This window comes from Lepus europaeus, chromosome 6 (assembly GCF_033115175.1).
Source record: "Lepus europaeus isolate LE1 chromosome 6, mLepTim1.pri, whole genome shotgun sequence".
NCBI lineage: Eukaryota > Metazoa > Chordata > Mammalia > Lagomorpha > Leporidae > Lepus > Lepus europaeus.
The window spans coordinates 16,609,069-16,626,278 of record NC_084832.1 but is presented as its reverse complement, the minus strand read 5'-3'; the positions used below and the strand labels follow the sequence as shown (position 1 = coordinate 16,626,278).

The following is a 17,210-nucleotide window of genomic DNA, read 5'->3' as shown; positions in this document are numbered from 1 at the left end:
GGCCTAACACTGCCCCAGTACTAATAAACTTTTAAGTAAAATCAGTTATGAAAAACAAAACAGTTAACTTGAAGCCTTTGTTAATCTGTGAGGAAAATCATAATATGTTGTAGAAAATGTACAGCCTAAAGTGAAATAAATAGTGGATAGTGGAACATCAGGAAAGACTGACTATAATCACAGAGTATATACTACATAAAATAGATAACATAAAAGTGTAAGAACTTGAACTTTTTCAATAAACAAAAAGTACTAACATTTCTTTTTGTATGGAAATTAAATATACAAATCCTGAACACTGGTATTATTGTGGTAATTTTTTAAAGTAATTTAAGCAAACCTTTTGATTTTTCTGTATTTCTTCCCTCATCTGGTGACTTACAGGAATTCTGGTTAGAGACCTGGGAAAATAAATACTGATTTTAATTAATTTTAAAGTGCTCATGACTAAACAGTAATTCAGTATTATACATTAGAGAAGAAATTAAAATCCCTAAACCCTTTAAGACTGAAAAGTCTATATTTCCATATAGACTAATTTGACAATGGTATTAAGGATTTTGTTTGACAAGCATATTTAAATACAGAATGAGATCATCTAAATTTCATGGGCACTAATTGTATGTATTAAGTATTGTCATAGCTTATTTACTGATACTAATTTTTCAAGAATATTTCATTGAAAAACACTATTCTGTCTTGTTTTTTCCATAGAGGTAACTTTTGTGTGAATTTACCAACTTCAACATATGTTTAGATGCAAATAGGCAACATTCATAATATAAAGAGAATTCTGGCTTTTTATCTTATCAGAGTCACCATGTCTAAAATACTGATAACATAGTTGTCTTTTTAATATCCTTAGGGTATTGGTTTCAAGACCCCAAACAGATACCAAATCCATAGATGCTCAAGTCCCTTATATAAAATGGTGCTGTATTTGCATGGAATCTAAGTACATCCTCTTGTATACTTTAAATTATCTCTAAGTAACTATAATGTACAATACAATGTAAATGTTACATAAATAGCTGCTAACACTGTATTGTTTAGGGAATAATGAAAAGAAAACAGATCTGTTTGTATTCAATACAGACACAGATATTGTTCAAATACTTTTGATCCTTGTTTGGTTGAATTGCTGGATGTGGAACCTGCAGATACAGATGACCTACTCCACTCACTCTTGAAGATATTATAATCCCTAATAAAGACAGATCTTTCTTGTCACATGCACTGTATTTATTCAACTTGATAACCCTTAAGAATATTTAGTTACATATCTGTCAATTTTATGCATAGCAGAAAATTATTTAAAACTTAAATAATTGTTAAATGTAAAGATTACCAGCACAAAGTGACCCTTGAAACAACACACAATAGCCATTTATTATGTCATAGTTCAACAGCATTACAAAAAAATAATTACTCGAAATTAAATAATAAAAATGTTTCATTTAGTGACCATTTCATTTTAAGAAACATTTATTGATTTTCTACTAGTAGCTTTAGGGATAGGTATGTTCAAGCCTTCAATTTAGCCATTAAGCAATGTTAGCATATTTTTAAAATTTTGATTAATGACTAGCCACAGTTTGTAATATTAGAACCCCTGAATAGTTATACTGATTTAAATACAGCTAATCAATTGTCTTATTAAAAACTGTAACTATTTTACTTTACTTGTATCTGATACAACAACTGCAAAATTTATCAATAACTGAGTACCCACCCATATATAATTCATGTTCTGGCATATAAACACTGACTTATGAAATTATTGACTGCTTAAACTCATTGAGTTGAATCAATATATTCACTCTGAACATGTAAATCAGGTAATGAACCTCTTTACTTTCAGGTAATGAACCTCTCTATTCTTGCATTTTGCGGCCAACGATGTAAAGGCAAAGAATGTAAGATTTAAGCTTCTGTAATTTGTACTGTGGATAAATGTACAAAAATAACATTTGAGGGAAAAAAAGAGGCAAAGTAATCACCCAACAGTTACACTGAGAACATGGGTTGCTTTCCAATTCCCCTTAAGAAAACGTACAGCTACATATGCACTTGGGACTTGTCACATTGTGCACTTTTCCAATACAGCAGACCATTATGCTTAATGAAATAGGCCACACCAAAAGAGACAAGTATCATGTGGTAGCTAATACAAATATTACAACAAAAACTTTAATATACATAAGCAAAATTACACCTGTGATTAGATTACTGTTTGTAATCCTCATCTATATTCCTGTGAAACAGGAATATTTTCCACTTATAGAGTTCCTTGTTAAGAGAAGCATTGAGTCTGTGATTATAAAGTCAACTAGAAGTATGTTATCACAATAAAAATAAAAGGAAAGAAATGAAGAAGGATGGAAGGATGGAAGGAGAAAAGTATTGTATTCTTGGAAATTGTATATGACATTCATGAAATCTGTTCTCTATATATTAATATATTTAAAATGTAATTTAAAAAAGGTAACTCATCTTATAATTTAGTTGTTGCTTATAATCTTATGTCATTCCTAAACAGAAAACAAACACATCAAAGTCATGTTATTTCAAAAATTCTCATAAACGTGGTAACCAGATTGTATATATTGGTCACTCTTAGATATAGGAATGTATTTACTAAACTGGAAGATATGTTTAACATAACCTAAGTATTTTCCACAAGCAGCTTAATTAGAGATCCTACTTGCACAAAAAAGTATTCCACAAAATATATCACAGAATCATAATAGTTACTAACTGTTTGGAAATTTAAAAGCAAGAATATAATTAGTAGCATTCTGGCTACAGATTTCTCACTTAGAATAATACTTTCATTGTCCTCCATAAAACATTCCCTTATTATTTATTACCTTTTTCTTAGATTGTATGATTTTTAAAAAAATTTTCATAAAATATTTTCTCCTTTCTGTTTGCCTCTTAGAGTTCTATTTTGTAGCACAAAAGCACACGCACACACAAGCCAATATTATGCTTAATTAAAAAATCAACACATACAAGGAAGAAAGCCCTTGCTTTTAAAAAGGCTATATATATACTAGAATTAATTGACATCTTCATGTTAAATGAAATCAGCTATTTCCATAATACTTAATGGAAAGAGTTCTGACTACAATCAAACCAATACACTTTACTATACCTGGCTTTTATGGGGAAGTTCTGTGAAATGTCTTTCATTAATTTTATGGCATCATAAACTGGAGTGGACATTATCTGAGAAGCTGCTTGAAAACTTAGATCTAGAAGGAAGAAAAAAAATTAAGGAATCTAGCATGTTAGACAAAATTTTTAGATATTTGCATGTAATCTTAAAAATTTACTCAGCCCTCTTTCCCACTTATTCATAAATGAACATGTTAACACTTTTACATTTAGCATTTAAATTTTAAGTAAAATTTATTAATATATACAATTAAGATAAGTTTAACACTTTCATGAATTATCATTTAATGTCTATTATTTGCATTCACAATAACAGTATTATTTCAAAAGAAGAGATCTATGCAAAGATACAGACACAAAGCTATTTTTTCTATACGTAGGTTTGATGAAAAAGAAAAGAAGGGAGAAGAGTATGGAGAGTCAACTCTGGAAAGAACTGTAGGAAAGACTCACTGCACTAAATTTAGTAAGTAAAGAACATTCTCTTTCAACATTATTTTACCTTAATACTGAAATAAAATAAAATCTTAAACTTATTATTCTGCTTGAAATGACAGTTCGATTAAAAAGAAAAACTTATGTGGTTGCCAGGGCAATAATCTTTTTAGTTTTATTACTTTGTCAAGAATCAGAAAAGATTTTAAAATTGAATTATTTATTGTATAATAGTGACATACTGTAAACATTTAACTAGAAGTAGAATTCTAGTTTATCACACATTAGTAAAATTATCAGTTTAACACAAAAAGTCTAGTTTTATTTCCAAATTCTCTCTGAAATGTTGAATGAGCCTGAAGTCAAAGCTCAGAAAAGGTGCACGTGCTGTGGCATAGTGAAGCCACCGCCTGCAGTGCCAGCATCCCATATGCACGTTGGTTCAAGTCCTGGTTGATCCACTTCTGATTCAGCTCTCTGCTATGACCTGGGGAAGCAGTGGAAGATGTCCCAAGACACTGGGCCCCTGCATCCACTTGCGGGACCTGGAGGAAGTTCCAGGGCTCCAGGCTCCTGGCTTCAGATTGGCCCAGCTCCATTTGTTGCGGCCATTTGGGGAGTGAACCAGCACATGGAAGATCTTTCTTTCTCTCTCTCTCCCTCTCTGCCACTCTACCTTTCAAATAAATAAATAAGCCTTAAAAAGAAAAAAGCCTAGAAAAAGAGGCTTTTGGGGTTAGAGCCGGTGCTGTGGTGTAGCGGGTAAAGCCACTGCCTGCAGTGCTGGTATTCCATATGGACTCCAGTTCGGGTTCCAGCTGCTCCACCTCTGATCCAGCTCTCTGCTGTGGCCTGGGAAAGCAGTAGAGGATGACCCCCAAGTCCTCAGGCCCCTGTACTCGCGTGGGACACCCGGAGGAAGCTCCTGACTCCCTAGATTCGGATCGGCACAGCTCCAGCCATTGTGGCCACTTAGGGAGTGAACCAGTGGATGGAAGTTCTCTCTTTGCCTCTCCTTCTCTATGTAACTCTAACTTTCAAATAATAATTAAGTCTTTTTTTAAAAAAAGAGGCTTTTACAGTAGCCTCCCATGGGACAAGAGAGGCTAATGTACTATAGCTCAAATTTCAACTGTATCATACAGTAGATCAGTAACTAACTAGAATTTCCTCAACTAACTCAACATGTTTTCAACCTATACTACAACAAAGCTATCCAGTGCTCACTAGGGTGTCCTAAATGGACATTTTTCAATCTTTCTGAAAATCCTTTTGCAACAGAATCACTCATGCAAAGAAAAAGTACAGATCTTTCTCTTGAAAGTCTGTTTCCTTCGCTTGTTTGCTAAGTTCTCCACGCTCATCATTCTGCGTCTTCTTCACGGGCTGTCCTTCCTTCTAACATGTACATGATTTCCACTACACCCTTCCTGGTATACCGATTTGTCATTTCACACCCTCTCTTAGCACATATCCCCCCTTAAAACCTTTATGGTAAGATTTAAACTTTTTAAAGCCTTTCCTTTTATCTTTTTAAATTTTATTTATTTTTTTATTTTTGACAGGCAGATTGGACAGTGAGAAAGAGAGACAGAGAGAAAGGTCTTCCTTTTGCCGTTGGTTCACCCTCCATGGCCGGTGCGCTGCGGCCAGCGCATCGCGCTGGTCCAAAGCCAGGAGCCAGGTGCTTTTCCTGGTCTCCCATGGGGTGCAGGGCCCAAGCACTTGGGCCATCCTCCACTGCACTCCCGGGCCATAGCAGAGGGCTGGCCTGGAAGAGGGGCAACCGGGACAGAATCCGGCGCCCCGACTGGGACTAGAACCCGGTGTGCCAGTGCCGCAGGGGGAGGATTAGCCTATTGAGCCGCGGCGCCAGCTCCTTTTATCTTAAGGACAATATATTTACCCTCTTGTTGGACCTGACCATCTGGATTTCTCACATTTTAAATCAACCTTTCCAATGGTGGTCTCATTATTTCTTCGCCCCCAACTCAACCCAATACTACTCACACGTTTAATATTCTCTCTACTCAGTCTCACAGCTAGGAAACTTAGAATCATCTCAGACTTCCTTCCAAGACTGCCTCTTTATGCCTTCTACCACAGTCACAATTCAGTCTCTCAAGTAATCATTTAAATGTCCATTTCCTATTTAGATTTGTTTCCAGTTCATTCACATAAATCTGGCACAGATATTAGGAAGGGCAATTAAAAATATTCTGACTAGGGGCCGGCACCGTGGCACAATAGGTTAATCCTCCGCCTGCAGTGCCAGCATTCCATATGGGCACCAGTTCTAGTCTTAGCTGCTCCTCTTCCAGTCCAGCTCTCTGCTGTGGCCTGGGAAAGCAGTAGGAGATGGCCCAAGTGCTTGGGCCCCTGCACCCGCATGGGAGTCCAGGAAGAAGCACCTGGCTCCTGGCTTCGGATCGGTGCAGCTCCGACCGTTATGACCATTTGGGGAGTGAACCAACGGAAGGAAGACCTTTCTCTTTGTCTCTCCCTCTCACTATCTGTAACTCTACTTCTCAAATAAATAAATAAAAATATTTTTAAAAATATTCTGACTATGCATATTCTTTTCTTTACAGTCTTTAAAAGTACTCCAACATTTGTGGTTTTCTAAATTATGTAAGATCCCTTGAAGAACACTCTGAAGGAAGTTTAAACACAAAAAATTATAATACAAGAAAAATTGCTAAGAAAGAGATATCAAAAACACTTTAAAAATTTATGATTTTGGAAAGAGTGTCTAAAATTATAGATTTTAGAATGTAAAACCTATTATAAGAGGTAGTTAGGTCAGAAAGAATTTGACAAGTTGGGTCAATGATGACTGTAAGTGTGAGAGTGGGAAAGCCAGTTGTTCTGAAGTGAGAAAAACGCTGGGCAAATGTTGATTGATTTTAAAGGTATACTTTATACTAAAGGTATACTCACGCAAAATAGTGGCTGAAATAAATGCAGAATAAGGTGCCAAGGTTAATTACATGTCACACTAGACTCCACATGGTCTCTGAGGTACTGAAAGATGACAAACCTGAGATGAAGGAGTAGCAGACTTCTTGATGAATGTGAGAGAATAACTTAGCAGTTCAAAAGTAAGGGTGATGAGGAATACCAGCATGCTACAGGAAGATGGCACAGAAATAACCAATGGGAACATTTCTGAAAGGACAAGGCTGGCAATAAGCTTCACTCTAAATGTCATTTGTCTTAACTAGACATTAGATTTGTGAGAGAAGAATAGCTAGTTCTTCGTGGGAAAGAATTTCCAGGAAAGGCAGACTTATTTTAAGGCAGAGAAGTGATCTCTGGAGAGGGTATAAATACAAGGGAATTTATAAGTATTTAACTTTTTATATGTTATCTTAGTGAAAGGAGATTTAAGGATCCAGCAGCAAAGTCTTTTAAAAATAGATTAAATTTTTCAGAGGGCATCACAATTGTCCCACCCCAGATTCCTGGTCCTTTATTTCATCTTTACCTGGGCTCCTGATCCTTGTTGTGTGGCTTGTCTACACTGTGTTTTTTTCCTCCCTGCCACAATAAACTTCCTTGCATACCTGCGTTTCTTTCCTGTCTGGATGAACATGATAATTCTCCCTGCTCTATCAACGTCTTTGGCTAAGGGTTCTGGAATGCAATACTTAGACTTGCCAACTCAGTACTTCCAGCTGAATTCTCATTGCTGGTGTCATAATCCCTACCCCTATTTATTTCCTTCTTCCTTCATAAATAACCATTTATTGAGTTCTTACTCTATGTGAAACATTATGTTAGAACCTAGAAACACCTTAATATAGAATAATCTGTACATACTACAAGTCAGATGCTACAACAGGGATAAGTATGAGAGAAAGTACATGTTATTCTGACAGAGGGTTAAGAAAATTTCCATGAAAACGTTTGAATTGAGCATTAATGGAATGAATTTGCCAAAAAGAATGCATGTTCATATAAATGTGTTCATCCTTGTGACAAGAAGCAGCTTCCATTCAGGCAAAATCTGAGAGGGTTCTTTCTTGACCTATTTAATTTAGCTTCCACGATATCCTCTATCACAGCACTTTTTATTTCCTTTCCAACACTTAAGACAAAATTTTAAATTTCAGAGTGGGCTCTTATCTGTTGGTTCACTCTCCAAATGCCTACCACATCTGGTACTGAGCCAGAAGCCAGTAGGCAGGAATTCAATCTGGTCTCCCTCATGGGTGGCAAAAACTCAATTGCTTGTACCATCATTGTTGCCTCCCAAGGTCTTCATTAAAGCTGACGTCAGCAGCCACAGGTGTGTAATGAACCTAGGCACTCTTGATATGGGATACAAGCATTTAAACTGACACCTTAACCACTAGGCCAAAATCTGCCCCTTTACATAATTCTTAATAGTTTAATTCACTGTTTTTCTCGTTTACTAACTTAATCCAAATCATCTGTCTTACCTGAATTTAAGTTGCAAAGGGTAAGAGGCCGGCATCACGGCTCAATAGGCTAATCCTCCGCCTGCAAAGCCGGCACACCGGGTTCTAGTCCCGGTCAGGGTGCCGGATTCTGTCCCAGTTGCCCCTCTTCCTGTCCGGCTCTCTGCTATTGCCCAGGAGTGCTCTGGAAGATGGCCTAGGTCCTTGGGCCCTGCATCCACATGGGAGACCAGGAGAGGCACCTGGCTCCTGGCTTTGGATCAGCGCGGTGCGCCAGCCACAGCACACCGGCCACAGTGGCCATTGAGGGGTGAACCAACGGATAAAGGAAGACCTTTCTCTCTGTCTCACTGTCCACTCTGCCTGTCAAAAAAAAAAATATATATATATATATACACATAAAACAAAACAAAAAGTTGCAAAGGGTAAGGAACTTAGATTTCCTCATCCTATATTTTGATAGTCAAACTGATTAGACATTCAGTAACTATTTTTGTTGAATAAATTAATGACTAAATAAATGAAGAGATGATCCTATGGAAATTTACAGAAAGCAAAATTTGTCAAACTGACAGGAGGATTCATACAGGACAGTAATAGTTTATGAAACTGGAGAAGGAAATAAAAGATTAACGAAGAGCTTCAGAAACCACACTAAGATGTGTGGACTTAAAAATTCTAGTTGATGCATGTGAAATCTGTCTTTTAGTGGGAAGGACTGATAACAAATGACTAGCTATTTGACTGAATACTGGCTAGCTAGCTAATCAACTTCTTTCATTCAAGTCTCTTCTGAAAGGTAGATTCTGAAAACACAGGTGATTTCCTCAGGTAAGAGGACTAGGCTGAGTATTTTTTGTTTGCTCTTCAGATCCACCCTGCTTCAGTTCTAAAAGGCTAACCTATAAATCAATAGTCTCCCTGACCCTCCTAATTCTGGCTAGATTCAGCCAATCCAAGACATTGATTGAGAGCAGCAAGAAAGAAGAGTAAAGACTATAGCCCACTACCTATCTACCTCTCTCCTCAGATCACATTGAGAGGGTCACGGCCCTCTACCAGGGGCTACTGCTCTCTTGGATGTTGCTCTCCACATATTCTTTCCAGGTTTGGCACCCACTCTCTCTTCTTGCTCTTTCAATATTAAGGATGACAAAGACTAATCTAGTTGCTCGTATTGGGGTCTGAGAATCCATTTCTAGTTGTTTTCCCTCAAGGTACCTGTGCCTTTATAAATAGTCCCTTTACTAAACTTCCTTAGTTTGTGTGTGCCAGTGTCATCCTGTGGGAACTCTGACAGCTCCTACTTAGTGACAGCTTTATAAATGAAAAATTTTGACTATGCACAAGAACAAATCAGCTTTCACTTTAGAAAGATTACCCTAGTATACTTATTGAAAATGGATTTGTTAAGTGTTACCATGATGTCAAATGATACACTAATCTCATTACCTACAGTGGAATGAAAGGAGGGCCAAGCATGAGGTCTGGATGAAGCAAATAAATAAATAATAAATAGAAATCTGTACAACAGAGTGGTCGAGGAAGAGTAGATTCTATCAGTTCAAATAGGTAGATTCTTTACAGCCAATTTATCATGACACTGTTCTTAAACTTTCCATTCTGCTGAATGATTTTCTATCAAGTTATAATACAGTGTTTAGCCTATAGGATATTTGCATTGGTAGGTATATATAGAAGTTAGAGAATTTTAATAGACTGAGTCTTTCACATTCTGTGATCTTTTAAAAACTTGATATTCTAAGATCTGTTAAGTATATATGAAGTTCACTTAGATAACATATGGTAGAGTATAAATAATAATTTAACCTAAAACCACTTATCACCTAGGTGGTAACTGGACGTCAAATCAATTTCACTTTTCTTAGTAATAAAAAGATAATTTACTTCAGAATATTACTATGAGAAGTCAAACAAAATAGTTCATAAAAAATGACTGTAAATTATAATCCAGGCAAAATATAAAATATTGGTATTTGTATGATCTGTGCTAGTAATTGTGGCAGAAGCATTCTGATAAGTATCCTTTCAGTTACTGTTTAAAAAAAATAAAGTGATGGTTACTTACAGCTAGAGAGTTGGGGAGTACTGGGGAGTTATCGCTATTTAACTATTATTAGTCTTTTTGGGGTGACAGAAATGTTATAAAATTGGGCCGGCGCCGCGGCTCACTAGGCTAATCCTCCGCCTTGCGGCGCCGGCACTCCGGGTTCTAGTCCCGGTCGGGGCACAGATCCTGTCCCGGTTGCCCCTCTTCCAGGCCAGCTCTCTGCTGTGGCCAGGGAGTGCAGTGGAGGATGGCCCAAGTCCCTGGGCCTTGCACCCCATGGGAGACCAGGATAAGCACCTGGCTCCTGCCATCGGATCAGCGCGGTGCACCGGCCGCAGCGCGCCTACCGCGGTGGCCATTGGCGGGTGAACCAACGGCAAAAGGAAGACCTTTCTCTCTGTTTCTCTCTCTCACTGTCCACTCTGCCTATAAAAAAAAAAATGTTATAAAATTGGCTGAAATGTACTATGTATCACTGAATGGTACAGTTTAAATGGGTTAATTGTACAGTATGCAAATTAATGAAAGATGTTATAAATTTTGTGGATTATGCAGAAAATGACATGTTCCCATGATCTACTAAATCACAAATAATTAAGAAGAAAAAATTATAAACTGCGAAGTACTTAAACCCTTAAAATCCAAACTAAATTTTGGTCACAAATTTCTGCTTATGTTTCAGAACAGAAGATGATCTAAGTTTCAAACTGCATATCATTTCATTTGATGTTTCCATTAAAAATTGATCAGTGAAACATGCAATGGTATAACAAGATCAAAATTTAAATAGAAGAAAACTAAAGTTAAGTTTCAATTTCTCCTGATCTAATAGAGAAGGACGTTTTGGGCAAATTTTTTATTTGGAAAGCAGAATGAAAATTAGAGTAAGATGGAGACAGAGATCTATCATTAGTTGGTTCACTTCCCAAATGTCATCAATAGTCAGGGTTGATCCAGGCTGCAATTAATGAAAAAAGTTATAAATAAATTCAATGTTATAAATAAATTTCAAGAACAAGAAACTCCATCTGGTTGTCCCACATGGATGGCAGGGACCCAAACACTCTAGCCATCACTCACTACCTCTCAGGATTGCAAGAGCAGGAAACTGGACCGGAAGTCAAGGAGCCATAACTTGAACCAAGCACTCCAATATGGGCTACAAGTGTCCCAAGCGGTGGCTTAACTGGCTATGCCAAATTGCCTGCCCTGATTGTAGATATTTTTAAACTAACATTCTAGATTCTTTGAATCTAGAATTCAACAGCTGAGACTAACCTGCAATATAAATCAGTGCATACTCTAAAAATGATTACATAATCCCAAATAACTAAATTTATGTAATTTTAAGTTTTACAAATAAAAATATGGCTTGCTTGATAATCTTTTAATAAAATGAGTATTATTACAAAAAGTAACGTCATTCATATTATTCATATCATTAGTAATTATGATATATAATAAAATCTATATCATTTTATGTAAAAGCTTTTTTAATAAAACCGAGATCAGTTACCAAACGCTGTGTTAAAAGTAGTTTAAATACCTTGTAGTTCCCAGACTTTCAAAGGCATCATTTCTTTGTTACTCTCAATAAGGTATTTTTGGAATGCTGTCAGATTATCCTTAAGGTCGGAGTATATTTCTCTGCATCAGAATATGAAATAGTTAATTATCATCACCTAACACAAATCAATATACAACTAGTGTGCTTTGGAAATTAATTCTTCCAATTAATTAGACAACACTAATCATTAATCATTACAATAAATTATAGCATAGCTATATTCAGAGAACTTAAAAATAATGGAGGAGATACTATTTTTTTAAATAGAAAGCAAAACAAAATATGAAGAGGACACATTTGAAATATAAGCATGAAGGTAGATTTACTTTTTATTTATTTATTTTTTATGTCTGTTACATGATTTTAACTTTTTTTTGTTTCCTTTTCAATTTTTTTTTAACTTTTATTCAATAAATATAAATTTCCAAAGTACAACTCTTGTCATGAGTTGCCAAGGCTATGGAAGCCTCTTGAGTTCACCAACTCTGATCTTATTTAGACAAGGTCATAGGCAAATAATATTGCTTTTATAATTTAAAATAAAAACCATTTTATGACAAAAATGCTTATCAATCTTGCAACTTATTTCTGAAAAATTCTTTCATTCTTATGAAAACTGAAATAAGCTTATGTTGCCCAATGTTAAATATATATGAGTACCTTTTAGAGACAGCCAAATAATGTAGTAGGATGGCATATTACTATAGCTAAAATCTGAACTGTTGTCCATCCTCCACTGCTCATGATCAAGAAATGGTTCCATTTCAGAATAAAAGTCAAAATATTTTTTGTAAAAATTTACCCAGCTATTTCCACAACTTATGAAATACTTATTTTCAACAGTTGGCAGAAATGAAAAATTTTAAAAGTGAAATGAAAAATAAACTCACAAATCATCAAAAGCCCATGAGAGTTTTACAGGCATGGAAAACCAAGATATTGTGGCAAAAAAAAAAAAAAAACCCAAACCTAAATGAAAGATCTCTGTGAGTGAGATCCCAGGGGAAAGAATGGGCCATCAAAGGCGGCAGTACCTTTTTCTGAAGGTAGGAGAGAACTTCCACTTTGATTATGGCCTTGTCTAAATAAGATTGGAGTTGGTGAACTCACAAGAGGCTTCCATAGCCTTGGAAGCTCATGACAAGAGCCTCGATTACTGAAGTCATGAATAAGAGTGTCAATTGTTTTTTTTTTTTTTTAAATATTTATTCATTTATTTTGAAAGAGTTGGAGAGACAGGGAGAGAGAGATATCTTCCTTTTTTTTTTTTTTTTGACAGGCAGAGTGGACAGTGAGAGAGAGAGACATAGAGAAAGGTCTTCCTTTTGCCGTTGGTTCACCCTCCAATGGCCACCGCGGTAGCACGCTGCGGCCGGCGCACCGCGCTGTTCCGATGGCAGGAGCCAGGTGCTTCTCCTGGTCTCCCATGGGGTGCAGGACCCAAGGACTTGGGCCATCCTCCACTGCACTCCCTAGCCACAGCAGAGAGCTGGCCTGGAAGAGGGGCAATCGGGACAGGATCGGTGCCCCAACCGGGACTAGAACCCGGTGTGCCGGCGCCGCAAGGCGGAGGATTAGCCTAGTGAGCCGCGGCGCCAGCCAAGTGTCAATTGTTAAAGCAACAACGGGAGTCACTGTGTACCTGCTCCCCATGTAGGACCTCTGCCCTTAATGTGTTATATTATGAGAATTAATGGTAAAACTACTACTCAAACAGTACTCTATACTTTGTGTGTCTTTGTGGGTGCAGTCTGATGAAATCTTTACTTAGTATATACTAAATTGATCTTCTGTATATAAAGATAATTAAAAATGAATCATGATGAAGAATGGGATGGGAGAAGGAGTGGGAGATTGAATGGTTGTGGGTGGGAGGGAGGTTATGGGAGGAAAAGCTGCTATAATTCAAAAGTTGTACTTTGGAAATTTATATTTATTAAAGTTGAAAAGAAAAAAAATTAAAAATGCCAGAAAATAGAAAAAAAAGAAATGAATAAATTTTATAGTTAAATATCTAAAATACAGTATCAGCATTTTCAACGTAGCTACAATGTGGGACTCCATTTTGAACACAAATTAAGACTAATGAAGATTACTCTCAGAGCAAAAGAACAATAGAAACCCTTCCTAAAAGTTCACTATGAATTAAATGAATCCTTTATTTTCCAAAATTTCATGCAATAGGCTAGTAAAGAGTTATTATCTTTTCCAAAATCAGTTAATAAATCTTAGTTTTCTCACACTCTTTTTAGATAATTTAGGCAACATAAACAGTATTCATATAATTCCCAAAAGCAAAGGATTCTTGTTTTAATAGGAGCAAACAATTAAGTCACTATAGAACTTTAAGTATATCCTCTTCTAAAAAGTGGACAGCTTAGAGTCCCAAGGAATTTTTGAAGAACATGCAATTTATTCCCATGAAGAATTACATTTTAAAAAGAAAATATTATGGATTCCAAGTTAAAAGTCAGCTGAAAATGGGATAAAATATACTATTACCTACTAAATAAATTTATGAAAATAAATCTGTTTTATAAAAATCATTAACTTTTTAAGGATTCTAATACACTGTTTTCCCACTATACTTAAAAAGAATAACTCAATTGTCTAGATAAATTAACAAGGTCTCCAACAATGGTGCCCTTAACACTCTACAGTTATAGATTCATCAGAAGAACCAATCTCACTGTCCTTTATAAGCTCTGGTAATAGTAAATGAGAACTAAAATTATTAATTACAACATTCCTTTAATTTGGCCTATATAAAACAATCACAAACTTTTGTTCCTTATAAATAAGAGAAAGCACACATAAAGTTATACTGACTCCCATTCATGAACATTCAGAAAAGTCTTACCATCCTACTGTCTCCAAATGGTGTGGCAAAAGAAAAAAAATGGGGTACAACTTTAATTTCTGAAAGACTACTTATATGTGTGTATCAAATTAAGACCAGCTGTTAAAGTTTTTAATTTGTGGCACAAAATATTAACATAATACACATTTTTCTCTTCTTCTGGGGCACAGATTTCTTCAACTTGAAGTTCAATTTTGTTCATTTTTTAAAATTTATTTATTTGAAAGTCATAATTAAGAGAGCAAGAGGAAGAGACAGAGAAAGAGAGAGGGAGGGAGAGAGGAATGGGGAAAGAGGGAGAGGTAGAGAGAGAGAGAGAAGGATTGAGGGAGTGGGGAGAGGGAGAGAGGGAGAGAGGGAGAGGGGGAGAGGGAGAGAGGGAAACAGAGAGAAAGAAAGAGAGAGAGAGAGAGAGAAACAGAGAGACTGTCCATCTGCTAGTTCACTCCCCAAATGACCAAAATTGGCAGTTCTGTGCCAGGCCAAAGCCAGGAGCCAGGCTCTTCTTCCAGGTCTCACATGTGGTTGCAGGGGTCCAAGCACTGGGGCCATCTTCCAATGCTTTCCCAGGTGCATTAACAGGGAGCTGGATAGGAAGTGGAGTAGCCAGGTCTTGAACCAGTGGCTACAAGGGATGCTGGCACTACAGACAGTGCCTTAAACCATTATGCCACAGCATCAGCCCATGCCCATTATTTTTATATCCTCTTAGATTTGCAAAGGTTTAGGTTCTATAAAGCTTTATTTTTAGCTACTAGATATAACTTTTATATTTTTCAATCTTGATTTTCTAAGCATAAAAAGCTAAATTTGTTGTATGAAAAATTTTACTCTGATTTTTATCTCGTACTTTATGAATGTCAAAAATAGCAGAACACCTTTTAAAATTAAATGAACCAATATAATTAAAAATTATTTCCTATGGCTTGCCAAATTAGCTTATTAATAACAGAATAAAAACATAATTTAATTTCTAAACAATAGTGAACAATATTGCTAGAGTATTCTTTTAAAAGTTTATTTATTTGAAAGAGAGAGAGAGAAAGATCTTCCATCCTCTGTTTCACTCCCCAAATGGCTGCAATGGTTGGGAGTGGGCCAAACTGAAGCCAGGAGCCTGGAACTCCATCCAGGTCTCCCAGGTGGGTGGTAGATCAAGCACTTAAAGCATCATCTACTGCCTTCCCAGGAGCATTAGCAAGGAGCTGGATTGGAAATGTCACAGACAGGACTCAAACTGCGGCTCAGAGGGGATGCCAACTTTGCAGGCAACAACTTAACTCACTGTATTTATTTACTTGAAAGGTAGAGTTACAGAGAGGCAGAGGCAGAGGCAGAGAGAAAGAGAGGTGTCTTCCATCTGCTAGTTCACTCTCCAGATGGCCTCAATAGCCAAAGCTGTGCAGATCCAAAGCCAGGAGTGTCTTCCAGGTCTCCCATGTGGGTGCAGAGGCCCAAGGACTTGAGCCATCTTCTGCTTTCCCCAGGCCATAGCAGAGAGCTCGATTGGAAGCGGAACAGCTGGGACTCAAACCAGTGCCCATATGAGATGCCGGCACTGCAGGCGGCAGTTTTACCCTCTATGACATAGCACCAGCCCCTAGAATCTCTCTTTAAAAACTATTCTTTTACTAAAGTTTTTTCCCTGAAAAGAAATTCAATATTGACAATATTTTTTCTTAGCAGTATTTTAAAAATCAATTTTAATAAATTACTTGGTAATTTTCATGTCTTCTATTCATTTTTTGCAAACACATATTTAATGTTTATTATGTAAGAATACTATTATATATAAGTACATTATAATGCTTACTTTATGAGAACACTATTACTAAATTATTAAGTAAAATTACTTATTACCTTCAAATTATAAACCTTCAAAACAAGCATTCTTTGCTCAGCTAATTATTTACCTATTATGGCAGCCATGTTTGAAATGACTTAAGCAAAACAAGTTAATACCTTCAAGAGTAGAAAATTATATTTCATAGAGTGATAACATCAAATACTGAAAATACTGAAAATGAGAAGATAACAATAGTATAAGTCTAGTAAATTGGTTATAGCCATTGTTTAATGTTTTAAAAGTTGAGCTAACTCCATAAATAAGAGCCTTTGTTTATGGAACAAATAATTTATTTGGGTTAAAAGCTAGTTATAGTGACTTAAGTATCAAAAGGCTTAAATTTTTGTTTGTTTAGTTATTCCAATAATGTTGTACAAGTATTAAAAATAGAACCCCAGCTCTCAATGAAGCTTAAGTATATATATAAATTTCTTTAGTTAAGATTAATATGCAAATAAAATTCAACAGTAAATAATTCAAATTAGAGCAAAGTGTCCAGAAATTTTTAATAAAACAGCTGTTATAAACTCAGTTTAAAAAGGTAAGTACAGCAAGAAAAAAAATTAGTAAAGGTTAGAAATAAGCAATGTTACCCAGAAGGAACTCAAAACCCAATAAACATAGGAAAAAAAAAGTTAATCCTTGAAATAACTGTCAATATTTGACTCTTTGTAAATTCCAATTATCAAATAGCTCAGTCCACTTAAATTCAGAATTTAAAATAAATACACCATTTCACCTATGAAACTGACAAAGACTTTAAAACTATTCTCAGTGTTAGTAAAGTTCAGGGAAAGAGACACATTCACATACTGAAGTAAGTGTAG

General features: G+C 36.0%; 1 protein-coding gene across 4 annotated transcripts in view; it reads right to left on the bottom strand.

The window, feature by feature from the left end:
* Positions 1–17,210, bottom strand: part of UGGT2 (UDP-glucose glycoprotein glucosyltransferase 2) — a 263,834-nt gene that overhangs the window by 171,436 nt on the left and 75,188 nt on the right. For all 4 annotated transcript variants that reach the window (XM_062194020.1, XM_062194019.1, XM_062194017.1 and 1 more), the window contains exons 8-10: positions 11,657–11,757; positions 3,158–3,257; positions 341–401 (exon numbers count right to left, since the gene is read on the bottom strand). In XM_062194020.1, coding sequence (XP_062050004.1) covers positions 341–401; positions 3,158–3,257; positions 11,657–11,757 — 262 coding nt within the window. The remainder of the gene's footprint in view (positions 1–340; positions 402–3,157; positions 3,258–11,656; positions 11,758–17,210) is intronic.